Raw genomic sequence first — 14886 nt, forward strand, 5'->3', positions numbered from 1 at the left:
TGCAATTTCGCACATATTTAAAAGTACCTACAGAAAGTATTCGATTGATTATGGGTTTCATAAACTAGCTTAAGAACATAACTCAATTACAATGAGGTGATAGAAGTTTGAAAATGAATATTTATTTAATACATATAACAAAAGTGTATAAGTTAAACACTACATAACTACGTATTTTTGGCCTTTATTCTTTAACCGACGTCTTATTTTTCAACCTAATTTTGTTATAAGGTAACATACTTTACAATAAGTTTGTACGACAGGCAACTTCTAAAAACTAAGTATATTATTAAATCAAAGACACAAAAATATAAATATATAAGTACCTACACCGAAAACTCACATCTGTTAGGCAAGTTTGATGTATGATTGCAAATAAATCGTTAAATGGTACAACCGTTTAGTAGCAGAAAATCTAACCATTCTTCGCTGTCACGTAATAAAGTTTCATTCCTCCTAGTCATTTATGGAAGTTTAACACATTCAATTATTTAGAAATGTAACATTAAAAGAACCTAATAAAAATAAGGTATATGATTAATTTTTAAAATATTATTTCCAACCAAAAGACACTTGAAGGAACTGTCGTAGGGACCATCATTCGGCGCGAGAGGTATAAGACTGGGATGTATGCTCATGGAAGTCTATAAAAAGGTATCAGATGCAAGAGCTTTCTCTAGACATTCATCCCTGATTGGCCTGATTCCCTATTCTTTATTTTCTGAACATTACCTTTCTTCAAGCAATTCGCATCAATAATCCAGAGTCGAGTCGCAGTGATCACGCGTTAGCAGGGGGCTGTGGCAGCATCGGCGCGGGTTCCTCGTCCGAGTCGTCAGAGTGTACGCGGGTGAAGCGCCGTCGTTCGAGCAGTCGCCGTAGCTTGAACTCGCCGTGACCGTACTCCCAGCGGCGTCGCGTCACCCCTTTGCGACCTATTGAACCAGACTTTTGAAGTAGGGAATTTGTTTGGCCTAGCCTACATCGGCCAACTGATAACCATTTCTTTAATAAAAGGCATATGAATAAAAAACAAAAAATAACTTGCCACTCGTCTAGTTTCATTGAAATGCTCGCATTAGCTTGTTACGCTTAAGTATTTTAACGTTTTGGTCTGGCTCGTAGATTTTTTTTTTGATATTCAGTTGCAAAATTAATTTAGTCGCACAAAGCTGAAGACGTTACGATAACTTAAGATTTACCTACCAACAATGTTAAGGGTAATCCTTCCCGGCTATTATGATTATGACCTGTAGTTATGTAGTGAAAAAAATATGGTTGACGAAATATAATTTGCACGGGTATCTCGAACAACTTACACAAATTGTTCGAATCGGTGCAAATTATATTGAGTCAACTATATCTTCGACTGCTATTTTGCTACCCGAATACCCAAATTGTGCAAAAATCGCGAGCAACACTTGTGGGAATGGAAACTTAATTTAGGTATCTTTTAATTTTCATGTGTGCGATGGTCGAGTCATTTGGGTTCGAGCCTTGGTTGTATGGAGCAGAAAATATCGTTCCTTACCTTACATAGACATTAGGTTAATGAAATGTTACGCTTGGCATAATCTCAATGAAGGAACTGATAATTTCAGTCATGGGTTGGCAGTAGTTTTGCAATTCATGTGTAAGATGTATGTGTGATGTAAGATGATGTATGAGGACCCCTTCCTTACGCATATATAAAATGTAATTGGATGGGCACGAAAAATTGAACTATTTTCTAGTGCTATGTAATTTAAAATTGTGCTAAAACTGTGGTCAAGACACATGCGAGGAGGCGGTGCGTAAAAATAAAAATACAAGAAGCTGCTTCCAATAAATATATTTCAATTAAATATTTTTACATCGCATCACTAAGTACTAAAGCATAAGCATAACTAAAAGTAAACATTACGTACTTTGAGTACTACAAAATAAATACTAGCATTACAAATAAATAAAGTTTGTACGAAACACATTGTGCTAGGAATGGTAAACAAGCGTAACGTAATATTAAAGATGTATATAAAGATTAAAAATAATGTAGTGTGTACAATTTTAAAAGAAATAATGATAACTTTTTGTTCACCGAATGTCAAAAAATACGTCGCAATTTTTTTCGATCGTAATGTGTAAATGGTTACATTTATCAACGGCGGTCAAAAGGTTATCAGATCACAAAGCTTAAAGGAGATCATCAATTCATCAGATCACAAATGAAAAAATCTAAAGTTTCTACTAACATATTAATCTCTAATTTTTTTGAAGATTCTTTGTTGGATATGTAAGAATGTTCGTTTAGTCAACCAATTTATTTATAGTGATAACTTTTTTAAGTAACAGGAGAACAAGACCAATACTATGATTACAATACAATTTATAATACATTCAAATTGTAAAAACGCACAAAAATAATCTCAGTTGGCTTGGCTATTGGCATGCAAGACTAGCTAGAACATAATGATCTTTTAGCGTGAAAAATGTTTTCGACACGCCAAGTAATGAGATGGCGTGTTGCAATCTTGCATACCAAAATTAAAGAACAAATCCCAAAAGCATAAAAAGTTTTAAAACATGCAAAATATTCGTATTCCCATTCAAATTAATTAATCATTTCTTAATCCATTTTGCGATTTCGTTGTAAGTAGGTAAAGTTGGTTACATATTTAGAGCTATATTTTTAAAAGGTGTTTAACCTAAAATTAATTAATTTCAGGAATGACGTTTGATTACTAAAGAATTTTATTTTAAGTATTCATTAATGTAAGTATTTAATAAATTTATATCAGTATTTTCTTCATTGGATAAAATATAAAAGAGAAAACAACTTAAAGTAGGTCCCTACACTAAAATTGAGACAGAAATAAATTCTACTAGGTACGCGTAGATAAATTAAAACATTGAAATATATATTTAAATCATCTAGCTTAACTTTATATAAAACGGGTATACCTACATTTCGGAGCGCATAAAATGTAATTCCTAACTAACATTGCGAGAAACATTTGGATTAGGATGTCTACTTTTCGAAAGAAATTGGCTACTTACGTATTGAAATATGTACGTATAGAAAACGATACGTATTGAGAAAATGAAAATAAAATCTAAATATTCTAATATATTATAACATTTTTGTAAAGTGGACGGGCAAGAGGACTAGGTAGGAAACTGGTTATTCCAAACGTGAAAACCCTAAAGTCATGTGACCTAGATTTTTTGTTGGTAAACGGGTAAAGGTTTTCCATATTAACAAATTACAAAGACATAGTTGCGCTGTTGGCTTATCTATTTTACGCGTCAAATATTTTCTTTGTATCATCTCTAAAGCATATATTTACGGGCATCACGTCGTTGTAATTATTTTAAATTGGAGATTAGCGAACAGAATTTGGTATCATCTTGGGTCGTCCCATTCGTTTTTCGTCAAGTTCTTAAATTAGTCCTATTCTGCTTTCGTCACTCATTCTACATTCGTCATAATCGTCGGTGGCTTTCAATGTAGAATGAGTGACGAAAGCAGAATAGGACTAATTTAAGAACTTGACGAAAAATGAATGGGACGACCCAAGATGATACCCAGAATTTGATGGTCGCGTTTCAGACTTTAATCAATAGATCGCTTACACTGAAGTCGTATTAGACACAAAAAATAACTACCGATTTTATCGAGTATAAAACGCCGCTATTTTATACATGCATTATCAGGAATAGAGGTAGCGGTGAAAAGGTTAAAATTCTAAACTCCATATAACCGGGCACGTTTAGGCGACAAGCGGCTCGGCCTGCTCGTCCTTACCTTTGTTCCTGGCCCGCAGCAGCGCGAGCGCCGCCACGGCCAGCAGCGCCGCGCCCGCCGCGCCGGCCGCGCCGCCCACCGCGCCGCGCCAAGTGTCCCAGGTGTCCAGCGGCACCATGGCGGTTTGGTCGCCGAGCGCTATGACATACCGGCGGACTTAGCACGAGTGCGATGCGACAGTATACGAGATTAAACTACCCGTCAATTAATATCGGATAGAAAAAGATGAATAGTCTATCCTGCGGGCGACTTATTGTATGGTTACTGGGTCAATACACGGTCAATATCACCTTATTTCTTTGGACACATGACACGTTTCAGAAGAAGTGAGTTTAACTTTTTTTATTGTTTGGTCAAGGACCTAACCAATATAATCAAAAAATCGAAACACTTCGTTACAAATGTGTCCAAAGAAATTAGGGGCACAAAAACGCTCTGATATTGACCCTGGTTATGTGTTGCATATTATGTACGCATACAAAATAACGAGAGTCGATTATTTGTATGATCTTTATGAAGCGACTCCAAATTCGAGTATCGCAATTTTGGACTTGATTTGACTACATTTTGAGGGCACTAGAGCAGTAGATAAAAAAGCATCATTAGTGTGATTTAAGCGTCTTTCATTTCATTTGGGACTTTGATATTATTTTTATTAGCGATAGCATAGAAATACCTTTTATAGAGTTATAGACATATAATTATGGTATATTTCCAGATAAAGAATAAAATATAGATGTATATTTACAGTCACGTTTAATAACGTAAAATATAGTTAAATAAATCATTAATGCGGTTACATAAAAAAAATAAAGATATTATGATAGGATAAAACAATAGAAGGGTATAAGGATTTCAGAACGATGAAATTACCTTTTAGCACCTAAAGGGGTGAGTTAAACAAAATTCTGAAAACGAAAAAATACGCTAGTACAAAATAAAATCTATACAAAATACTAAGGAATTATTTTAATAAACCACTAACCTAAATTAGATATTTTGTGGAATTACGTGATCATTACGAAAGTAATATTTAAGTATATTTTATAGTAAAGGCATTGCATGTGGTTAAATTATAACTACGATTTAACCTTATACTCACATATCATTTTATGATTACTTTTTTGTACATAGGTCATACACAATATAGAGGGCAAAAATACAAGCTGATATTGTAAATTACTTACCGATAGTGGTTGTAGGTTTGACTGGCACGCTCATATTCTTCTCAATTTTCGTTTCGTTCCGCAACACATCGTCTTCGAATTTATATACCCTAGAATTAAAAAATGGTAAGTTTAATTCTAGATTATAAATAAATGTAGATTACCTACCTTATTAAAACAGCATTTATTTTGTTAAACATTTCGCTGTGTTTACTGCGGTGAGCCTAAAGTAGACAATAAGAATTATGGATTTTTTAAATTATCTACTAAAGTTTGTCAAAGGCCTGTCTCATTTCAAACAAGGACAGAGAGAATCATACTATATTTGTCTTACACTAGTACTAGCACCCAAAAGAAAAGGTTAAGATAACTTGTTCTTATTTACTGACAAATTTGGTCTGACCAACTACATGTATAATAGTAACCATTGACATAGGCCTTAGAGCCATCAGTGGTAGTACTAGTAACCAGGGATGTTGCGAACATCCGCATCCGCATCCGCAACCGCGGAACTTCCGCATTATTTTCAACATCCGCATCCGCATCCGCATCCGCATAAAATCGATGCGGAGCTTATGCGGATGCGGATGTCGAACAAGTCGGTACAGGAACGTCTTAGCGGCGGCGTAAGTGCTAGGTAATTTCGTAATTACCTATAACGAAATCGTCTAGATCAGTATTTTTCAAACTTTATGGTGTCACGGCCCTTTATGACCACTAAAATTTTTCGCGACCCCCAAACCCCGTTTCTACGTTTTTCTATCTAGTACCTGTAACAAAGGAACCACTGGTCAGTGTTTGGCAAAAAAGCCGTTAAAGTTTTGATCCCATTTGCTACTTCATATTTATGCGAACTTACGTTTTCATCAATGGTCGATATCAAAACCAAAAAAAGGAATAAATAGATTGAATTCGGAAAATGATTTAATCGTCTGCGTGTCGCGGCAGGAACCGCGGTTTGACAAATTAAGAGTCAGAATGAAACAAGCTCATTCTTCACACTGAATACAGTTAAACCTTCACTTTTAAAATACAGTTTACCAGATAGGTAATGATTTGTTTTATTAATATGTACATTAACGACCTTTAAACATTAAAATTTAAAGGATTGGATTATTTTTAAGTTTTAACAATGAAATTGCTTTCCATAAGTTTCTCTCAAAGCTGAACTTCGCGACCCCCTTGGACAAGTGCCGCGACCCCCCTGGGGGTCGCGACCCACACTTTGAAAAACACTGGTCTAGATCCAGAAAAGTCGGCCAAGTTACTGTTTATTAAATATAACGCACCTATATTCTTGTTCAAATACTAAACGTTTCTTTTTTTTTTAATAAAAAAAACTAAAAATGTAATATTTGACGTTTTCTAAGTACCTAATCTTGACATCCGCATCCGCATCCGCATCCGCGGATGTGAGCCTTTAAAAATCCGCATCCGCATCCGCATCCGCGGATGTCAAAAAATCGGCATCCGCAACATCCCTGCTAGTAACTACTTTAAGTGGAGTTGGCTGAACTCCGCTTCAGGAGCTAAAGACTAATGGCGTTATTCATAAACGGCTGCTAACTTAATCAGTTGATGATCGTCGTTTGTTCCTATCTGTTGTTATGCCATAGAGAGGGACAAACGATGATCATCAGCTGATTAACTTAGCAGCCGTTTATGAATAACGCCGTAATGCTATAGTGACGACTGACGATAAGGTAGTCACATACGTAGTAAGAATAGTCACCTGAAAGGATTGAGTTCGGCGACGTAGACTTTAGACCCATCAGCGGTAGTAACCACATCATGTGGGTTGCTGAACTCTGCCTCCGGAGCGAAAGTGCCGATAAGCCGAGCGGAAGTGAAGTCGATGACGTAGCCTCGCACAGGAACGTTGCCCGACGGCCCGTTGACTACGTAGAGGCGGCCACCTGGTGAGGTTTAACCTTTTAACCAGAGTTACACTAAAGTACAGAAAAGTCAACATAACTGTTACCGTCAAGTGGGATAACGGGGGACAGGAGTAACATTAGACAAATGAAATATTTGCGAATTATAATAATTGTGAAAAAAAATGTTAAAGTTACACCAACAGCCCTGCCCTAGTGACCTCGCTTGACAATATCATATTATCTTAGGGTATTTTTAATACATATAGACATACAGGGCAATGGTTTACCTGATTTACCTTCTAAGGCAATTATGTTTTTTATTTTTTATTATTATGGGAACTACGAGGTTTCTCGGACCTGTAAGCCAGTAATATGGTGGGATATAATATAGAAACAAAGTCCAAATTTACCTCTAACTGGAGAATAGGCAACACTAAACAGCCTCGGGCCGATAAGCCAGTTCTTGAACCCAACGACATAGGTCCCATTATCCGAACGGAAGCAGGCGACTCTACCGTTTTCTCTGTCCGCCACGCAAACTAGGCCTCTGTCTTCGGCCAGAGTTAGGGCGTGCGGCACGTTGAATGAGAATGGGGAGGCGAATCGGGAATCTGAGGAAGAAATTAGAATTATCCATTTAGTAGTAAAAAATTATAGTGGTTAAAAGGTTAAAATGGCTTTATAACAAAGATTAACAATTTTATAGTTCATGGATATTGTTATAAGGGTAATATGTGACGTTCCACGGCAAAAGGTACCTTATGGCACTTGGCGCTTACGTCGCATAGCGCCGCAATAATAATAGCGCGCGGCGGCGGAGCGGCGTTAATAATAGCGTAAGCGCCAACGGCCATAAGGTACCTTTATCCGTGGGACGTCACATATAACCATTTAACCAAACTGTATATTAAATATGACTTACAATTTAGCCAGGTTCGAACAGAAGGTTAACTCATTCGCGCCCACTGTACACGCTTAAGCACTATGATACCTAAACGGTTACATTGGGCGCTAATGTGTTAAATATATCCCATCCTCGTCTCCAATGTTAAATTTGGGATTTGTGGCTAAAGAAAACGTCTGTTGTCTCAGACAACTTGTCTGTTCGGTAGACATATGTGTTTCGATTGAGCGTCACAAGAATATGTATCTAGTATCTAACTACATAAATATATAACAGTTAGGTACTCACGGTCTTTTATTGTCTCCACGTGTTTGTGAATATTATGAATAAATGCTTTTTATTTCTTATTAAGAATTCAGCAGAGTCGTAGTAAGTACTCTCCAAACGGGTACATTGCGGTACCTACTCAAGGCTACCCCACTGCAGTAGTAACTCCCCATTAAAACAAAACTTCATGATGTGTGTATTATAATAGCCGTTAGCCTCGAAGAACGGCGACGGCGCTCGGCTTGCAGAGGTGGCGCTAATCGTTGCCTGGTACGAACCAGCTAGAGTACAGGTACAAACGGGTACAATGTGCGCTAATGTTGGGTACTCACGGCTACCCCACTGCAGTAGTAACTCCCCATCGGGACCAAACTTCATGATGCGCGTGTTACAATAGCCGTCAGCTACGAAGAAGAAAGGCAACGGCGCTCGGCTTGCAGAAGTGGCGCTCGTCGTTGCCTGGTACGAACCAGCTAGAGTACAGAACGTGTTGGGTACTCACGGCTACCCCACTGCAGTAGCAACTCCCCATCGGGACCAAACTTCATAACGCGCATGTTACAATAGCCGTCAGCTACGAAGAAGAAAGGCAACGGCGCTCGGCTTGCAGAAGTGGCGCTCGTCGTTGCCTGGTACGAACCAGCTAGAGTACAGAACGTGTTGGGTACTCACGGCTACCCCACTGCAGTAGCAACTCCCCATCGGGACCAAACTTCATAACGCGCATGTTACAATAGCCGTCAGCTACGAAGAAGAAAGGCAACGGCGCTCGGCTTGCAGAAGTGGCGCTCGTCGTTGCCTGGTACGAACCAGCTAGAGTACAGAACGTGTTGGGTACTCACGGCTACCCCACTGCAGTAGCAACTCCCCATCGGGACCAAACTTCATAACGCGCATGTTACAATAGCCGTCAGCTACGAAGAAGAAAGGCAACGGCGCTCGGCTTGCAGAAGTGGCGCTCGTCGTTGCCTGGTACGAACCAGCTACAGTACAGGTACAAACGGGTACAATGCGCGCTGTTGGGTACTCACGGCTACCCCACTGCAGTAGCAACTCCCCATCGGGGCCAAACTTCATAACGCGCGTGTTACAATAGCCGTCAGCCACGAAGAACTCGCCAGAGTCGAGGACGGCGACGGCGCTCGGCTTGCAGAAGTGGCGCTCGTCGTTGCCTGGTACGAACCTAATGAAGTAGGGGGTATAATTAGTACAATATCATGCTTGTGTCATTTTCTAGCAAAATATAGCACACTGGAGGCCAGAGGGACTATTTATCTCCGAAATTACTGGGTCTAAAATGTTGAAAGAAATACACAACTTAGTTCTTTACCTATAGACAGGAAAACCTATTAGAAATGTGCAGTCAAGCGTGAGTCGGACTCGCACTTGGTCGGTTTTTCAGAGAACAGATCAAAAACTCACTTTTCCCCAAGCACTAGGGCAGGCTGGTCCCTCTGCCGCGGTGTGAACTTGAAGACCTGGTGCAGCGCCACATCGGTCAGCCACACGTTGCCCTGCTTGTCCGCCGTGATTCCATGGGGCATGTAGAAACTGCAACACGCGCGGAACTCAATAGCATACCTCGGGGTTTTGGGTGTAGGAATGCTTTGCCAGCCAGTGAACTAGGGGGTGGCGAGTTGATAGGTCTGGGGGGGGCAGAGGCCACAGAGGGGCATACATTGCATGTAAAATTTGAGCTCCGGGGGGGGCAGCTGCCCCCGCCTGTACCTGCCTACGCCCTGTGTACACTAGCCAAAAAATAGGTAAAAACTAGTAAAAAAACAGAAAATTTCAAGCACACTTGGAGCTTATTACCTATCTTTATAGTTTGATAACTAGGTACATATTTACAATGAACAAAGTTATAAATATACTATTTCATTCCCGCACCAAAACTCCGAGGTATGGTCATTACAGTCCAATATGCTCGTTTGGGGATTCAGCCTGACTCGGGGTAGGTACATTGGGCGAAAATGGGTTAAAGTTACGATAATTCACATTGTTATGGGCTGGAAGTTGTTAAATAACAGGCAAGTACTACAAATAAATAAATAAAAGTACACAATTGTAACCAGTGTAACCACCAATTCATTTATGTTACGACTATACCTAACCATACTGTCCTTATCGGTTTTTATAAACGTGACTTAAAAGAAACAACTGTAAACATAAATTAAGTACATAATAGTTATTTACGAATTTACGATACAAGAGCGAAACATAGGAAATTCGCAACGAGTGGCGAATTTTAAAACACGACCGAAGGGAGAGTTTTAAATCGACAAGAATTGCGAATTACCTTTTCGCACGTGTTTTACAGTACATATGGCGCTTTAAATTTTCGACGTATATAGTTATGTAATGTGCCTATTAGCACCTGGTGTCGTAATGTACTAACAGATGTACCTACTGGAAAAAAATAAAAATTCATCAAAGTATGTACTTTCACCACACGGGATTGTTACGCCATTTAGGGTCCTAGCTAAAGGTTGGAATATCCTATTTATCTAGCACCCTAAATGGCGTAACAATCACGGACCGTGACTGTACAGAAAGACTGAACAGTTAAAAATAATCAAATAATCTTTAGCAACTTACAGATTCTTCCCCCACATATCCACCAGCTCTCCAGTTTCATTGAAGACCAGCACAGTGTTATGAGGAATGGGCGGCTCTCCTATCTTCTGGTACACATTACGCATGGTGAATGTGGTTTCATCCCAGGTGTTGTCCGCTCGGTGGAAGACCATGAGCTCACCGGTTGGATCCAGCGCTACTCCGGACACTTGTCCGAGTTTGATGTTGGGGTTAGGCCAGTTTGGGACATACTGGGGTGCTGTGAAATATAATTGATCAATGGAATTGATTTAAGCGAGCTATAATGAAGTTTTCAGTTAAAAAATTATGTGTACAGTATCAATTGTCTAACTGATTAAAACATAATGCAATGACTATGGTTTACCACAATTGTCACATTTTTTTAAAACAATTTTACCCTTAAATAGCAACACCAACCAAGCTACAAAGTTTTTAATAAAAGATGATCACACTGTTCTTGTTAACTTTATATACAATTTTATATATAATAGTAGTAAACTGCCACGGTGCACCGGGTGCCGTTGATGAGTCTGTTAAGTCCAGGGGGTGTAACTCGCACTTACTCAAGTTGCAATATGTAAACTTACCTCTTGTTGTATAAACTCATCCTTATTCTTATTTACAAATACTTACCATGTTCAAGTTTTCCTAGCGCGGTTTTAATTTTGGCATACTGCGCTTGCTGGGCATTGTAGTAGTCTCCAGGGTAATAGCTTTCATCAGAAAACTATAACAAGCAGTAACAAGAGGTACAGAGAAGAGGGTCAGCTTTAGGTAGGGCTGCCATCCGTCCAGGTTATCGTCGGGTTCGGATACATCCGGGGAGAAAATGCGATTTACACCAAATGTCCGGGTTTTTTAAAGTCTTTGTCCAGGTTTGGCAAATTTAGAGATGGCAGACCTAGCTTTAGGACTTAGCAAATTGGCTTAAGGTATGCAATACAATACAACACTAGTAACTGGAAGCTTTTCTGATATTGATCATACAAAATTAGTAAGTGTAGTTGAGTTCACAAAAATCTTAGAGGCGTGTAAATAAATTTTTGGAATGTTGGCTTGTAATGATGTTTGTGAGCTAGACTGTTTATACAGTAAGCGCGGGCTAGCGGGGGTTTATACAGTAAGGCCTATGCAATATTGAACTGGAGGTAGTGAAGTAAATATTTGGTTATAAAGAAATTCAACTTCTAGTGTTGACTCGTTTACAACATTTAAAAAATATTATTAGTTTTCAACAAGACAAGCATAATTTCTTACGTACGTGAAATAAAACGTGACTGTATCATAAAATACACGGTAAGAGGTCTCCACAAATATCGTCACATAGTAATAAAATATAAGATTTTAATTTAAATGTATTAATATGAAATAATTTGTATATAATACGTTAAAATTCTTACCTTTCGTCCTACAATGGAATTGATAATACAGAAGACGACAATAAAAACTTGGACTGCATAGTTTGATACAAATATATCGTTAACTTGCATAATAACAATTTTGTGAAATTCCCCGTACGCTCCGCGTTTCCGTTTGTTTTGCTATTGATTCAATTTTTAATCAACAAGTACTGTGTGCTTATCAATTTTATCACCTACCTACTGCTACCTACCACAGATAGTGACAGCACAGGCGAGATGACGTCTTCTATTTAGTGATGGGCGATGCAAATCGGTTCTAATCGGTTTTCCAAAATTAGAATGTATACTTGGTCAACCAGATCTTGACAGTAGAAAAAGGCGGCAAATTTGAAAAATGTAGGCGCGAAGGGATATCGTCCCATTAAACAACTGTACCGATATTCGGAACCTAAAGTAATATATTGAGAGTGGCAACACTGTAGTTAGTCGTATTGTCCTTTTCTAGCATATACGTCCATCTCTCTCCCACACCCCCACCACTTCAGGCAGTTGCGTTTGACAATTTTGACAGTTAGAAATAAACGCAAATTACCTCATTGGCTTGCTGTTTTTCCATCTGGAAGGTCGTGAAGCTAAACTGCTGGTGAGTTTTTGAATTTGTACCCCAGTTTAGCTGACTATATTGAAAAACAGTTTCTAACGGCTTTTGCCGTTCGAAATAAATATTTAAATTTAGTTGTCCGTTAAACTATCTAGCAAATAAAAATGATCCGGAATAGTGATGTGCAAGTGTTTTCAAAGGCTGCCTGCGCGCACCGTGGCTATGCCAATGAAAATACTAAAATCACATGGTAGAAAACACATCGAGCTGGTAAAGCGTGCACGTGTCACCATTATAATTTAATTTTATTAAGTCTCTTCCGGGTCTTGTTAGTTTAAATCTTTGTGTGTGTATAATAACGGTTGAAATTATATAATACTTAAATGGTGATGTGTGGAGGTATACCCTTTCAAGTGATTTGTGTTTTCGAATACGAATGGATCTGTCCAAGTATCTATCAGCAATTTATCTTTTTATCCCGTTCCGGGTTAATATAATATTGCAAAATTAATTTTTTGGTAATAAACTTGCTGATAAATAACGTGTACCCGAATAGGAGTCGACGATATTACCGCTCTAAGGGACACAAGGTAACGAACAAACCTACATCGCAAACATTGCATTTATTTTTGTGGAAAGTGAGTACTTCGGCAGTACATAAACTTAAATCTGACTAGACATAGAGAGAGATTAGCATGGCTCTGCGCAAGAATGACATGCGAATTCGTGAAGTATTTCACTCTGTATCTATCAACTTATATCTCTCCAACTAGATCTTTGATTTATGTAGGTAGGTACCTACTTAAATATATAACTTAGCAGGTACTTACAGCTTTAAAGGTTAAGGAAAAGAACTCTTGCATGTAGGTGCTATATGTGCTTGTGTTATTTTGAATTTGAATAACTTGATTATTAATTCTATACGTAACTACATACAAGAGGGTCAATTCTTAAGCCTACTTACCTACCTACATAAATAGTACACTTAAATTAAACGTTTTAAATAAAATCGGAAGCCTGTGACATGGAAGGGCATTAACGATACGGGAATCTTTAGATTGATTCATTGACGAAGACGCATGGTTTGGTTCATATTGTCAAATTATATTAGTTAACTGTAGAGTTAAAGTTTAGTTTTGGCAAATCTGCACGTCATCGTGAATGACACTTTCTAAAAGTGCCTGTTAAAGCCTGCGTAAAGCCTTTCACCTTGTCGAGCAAGGAACCCGCAACTTAGGGAATATTACCCATAAACTCAGGGTATTTGATTTGAATGATACTTATTCTTAAACTTACGTTTGTTATGGTTCCACCTGCTAAGGTGCGCCTAAGAGAATCTTTTATTCGTTCACAAACTAACGTCAAGTTATTTGTGATGAAACCAATATATTATGTACCTATCTAAACCTGCGCAAGGCTGCCATGTTTACACCTGCGTAAGGTGTGCCAAAAGAATCTTTGATTCGTTCACAAACTAACGTCAAGTTATTTGTGATGAAACCAATATATAGTAACGGCACCAGTCATGGGACATTTAAGAGGAAATTTGGAGTATTTGTGATATTTCCCTGATACATGTAAAAGTTCTACCGCTTAGCTTGTTAAAAGATGAATATCCTATCCTTCTTTCATGTTTCAGGCGTGTTGTATCAAAGATACTGCAGTTAGTTTCCACATAATTAATAAATTAAAAGTATGTTTTTTTTCTCCAGTCATGGACACCAAAGCTCCAGTAATGGAACCCCGGTAATGGACGTGGATCCAGTAATGGGCCCCCTATAATGGGCATACCCTATCAGTATAAGATATTGGAATAGGGAATAAGTTTTTGGCAAAAAACTAGTTATTAGTCATTTTTGTCACCCGATTGCATTGTCATCCGATTTGCATACGTATCCAAAATTTCAACTCAATCGGAAATCCGAAAGTGGCTCAAATGCCATTTCCAAGATTTGAACCACACTAACTAATACAGGGTGGATTTTCTTTTTGGGTCAGTGAGGGCAGCTACCAGATCCCGTGCTGCTACGAGAAAACGGTCTTAGAAGACCTTCCCTCGATTTCAAATTAATGAAGATTGGCTTTTACAGATTTTGGAAAAAACATACAGGGTGCGAGGAAAAGGTAATTTTTGACAAACTTTTTTTTTGATGCCAATCGATCCCATTCCTATTGAGGATCAAAAGCTTGTATGGAACAAAAAAAAATTCCGGCTAGAAAAGCCACAAATCGAGGAAAACATTTCCCATACAATTTGTATGAAAATGAAAACTTATATTTTTCACATGCTATTTTTGTATGCCAATCGATTCCATTCCTATCCAGTAT

The 14886-nt window shown here is 38.4% G+C and overlaps 1 protein-coding gene and 1 non-coding gene across 4 annotated transcripts; one reads left to right on the forward strand and one right to left on the reverse strand.

The window, feature by feature from the left end:
• Nucleotides 1–700: 700 nt before the first annotated feature.
• LOC134663065 (peptidyl-alpha-hydroxyglycine alpha-amidating lyase 1-like) lies at nt 701–12211 on the reverse strand. Of its 3 annotated transcripts, XM_063519378.1 has the most exons (10): nt 11997–12211; nt 11230–11323; nt 10597–10834; nt 9421–9549; nt 9030–9181; nt 7238–7438; nt 6683–6866; nt 4972–5060; nt 3785–3922; nt 701–935 (listed from the first exon to the last, which is right to left on the reverse strand). In XM_063519378.1, the coding sequence occupies exons 1-10, from the start codon at nt 12084–12086 to the stop codon at nt 781–783; spliced, it is 1470 nt and encodes a 489-aa protein (XP_063375448.1). In that variant the 5' UTR covers nt 12087–12211; the 3' UTR covers nt 701–780. The 3 variants fall into 3 exon arrangements, with proteins under 3 accessions (XP_063375448.1, XP_063375449.1, XP_063375450.1); XM_063519379.1 differs by lacking the exon at nt 3785–3922 and having other exon boundaries at nt 703–935; nt 11997–12210; XM_063519380.1 differs by lacking the exons at nt 701–935; nt 3785–3922 and adding an exon at nt 4642–4692 and having other exon boundaries at nt 11997–12210.
• A 989-nt stretch (nt 12212–13200) lies between these two features.
• Nucleotides 13201–13304, forward strand: LOC134647704 (U6 spliceosomal RNA). Its single transcript, XR_010096855.1, has one exon. It is a non-coding gene; the product is annotated as a U6 spliceosomal RNA (small nuclear RNA).
• Nucleotides 13305–14886: the final 1582 nt, after the last annotated feature.

This window comes from Cydia amplana, chromosome 4, assembly GCF_948474715.1.
Source record: "Cydia amplana chromosome 4, ilCydAmpl1.1, whole genome shotgun sequence".
In the NCBI taxonomy this organism is placed as follows: domain Eukaryota; kingdom Metazoa; phylum Arthropoda; class Insecta; order Lepidoptera; family Tortricidae; genus Cydia; species Cydia amplana.

Coding starts and splice junctions, on each gene's coding strand:
- LOC134663065 (XM_063519378.1), bottom strand. CDS start 12,086: ATGCAAGTTAACGATATATTTGTATCAAACTATGCAGTCCAAGTTTTT. Junction 10,835..11,229: donor GCTAGGAAAACTTGAACATG/GTAAGTATTTGT, acceptor TATATTTCACAG/CACCCCAGTATGTCCCAAAC. Junction 936..3,784: donor GCTGCGGGCCAGGAACAAAG/GTAAGGACGAGC, acceptor CTGGTTCAATAG/GTCGCAAAGGGGTGACGCGA.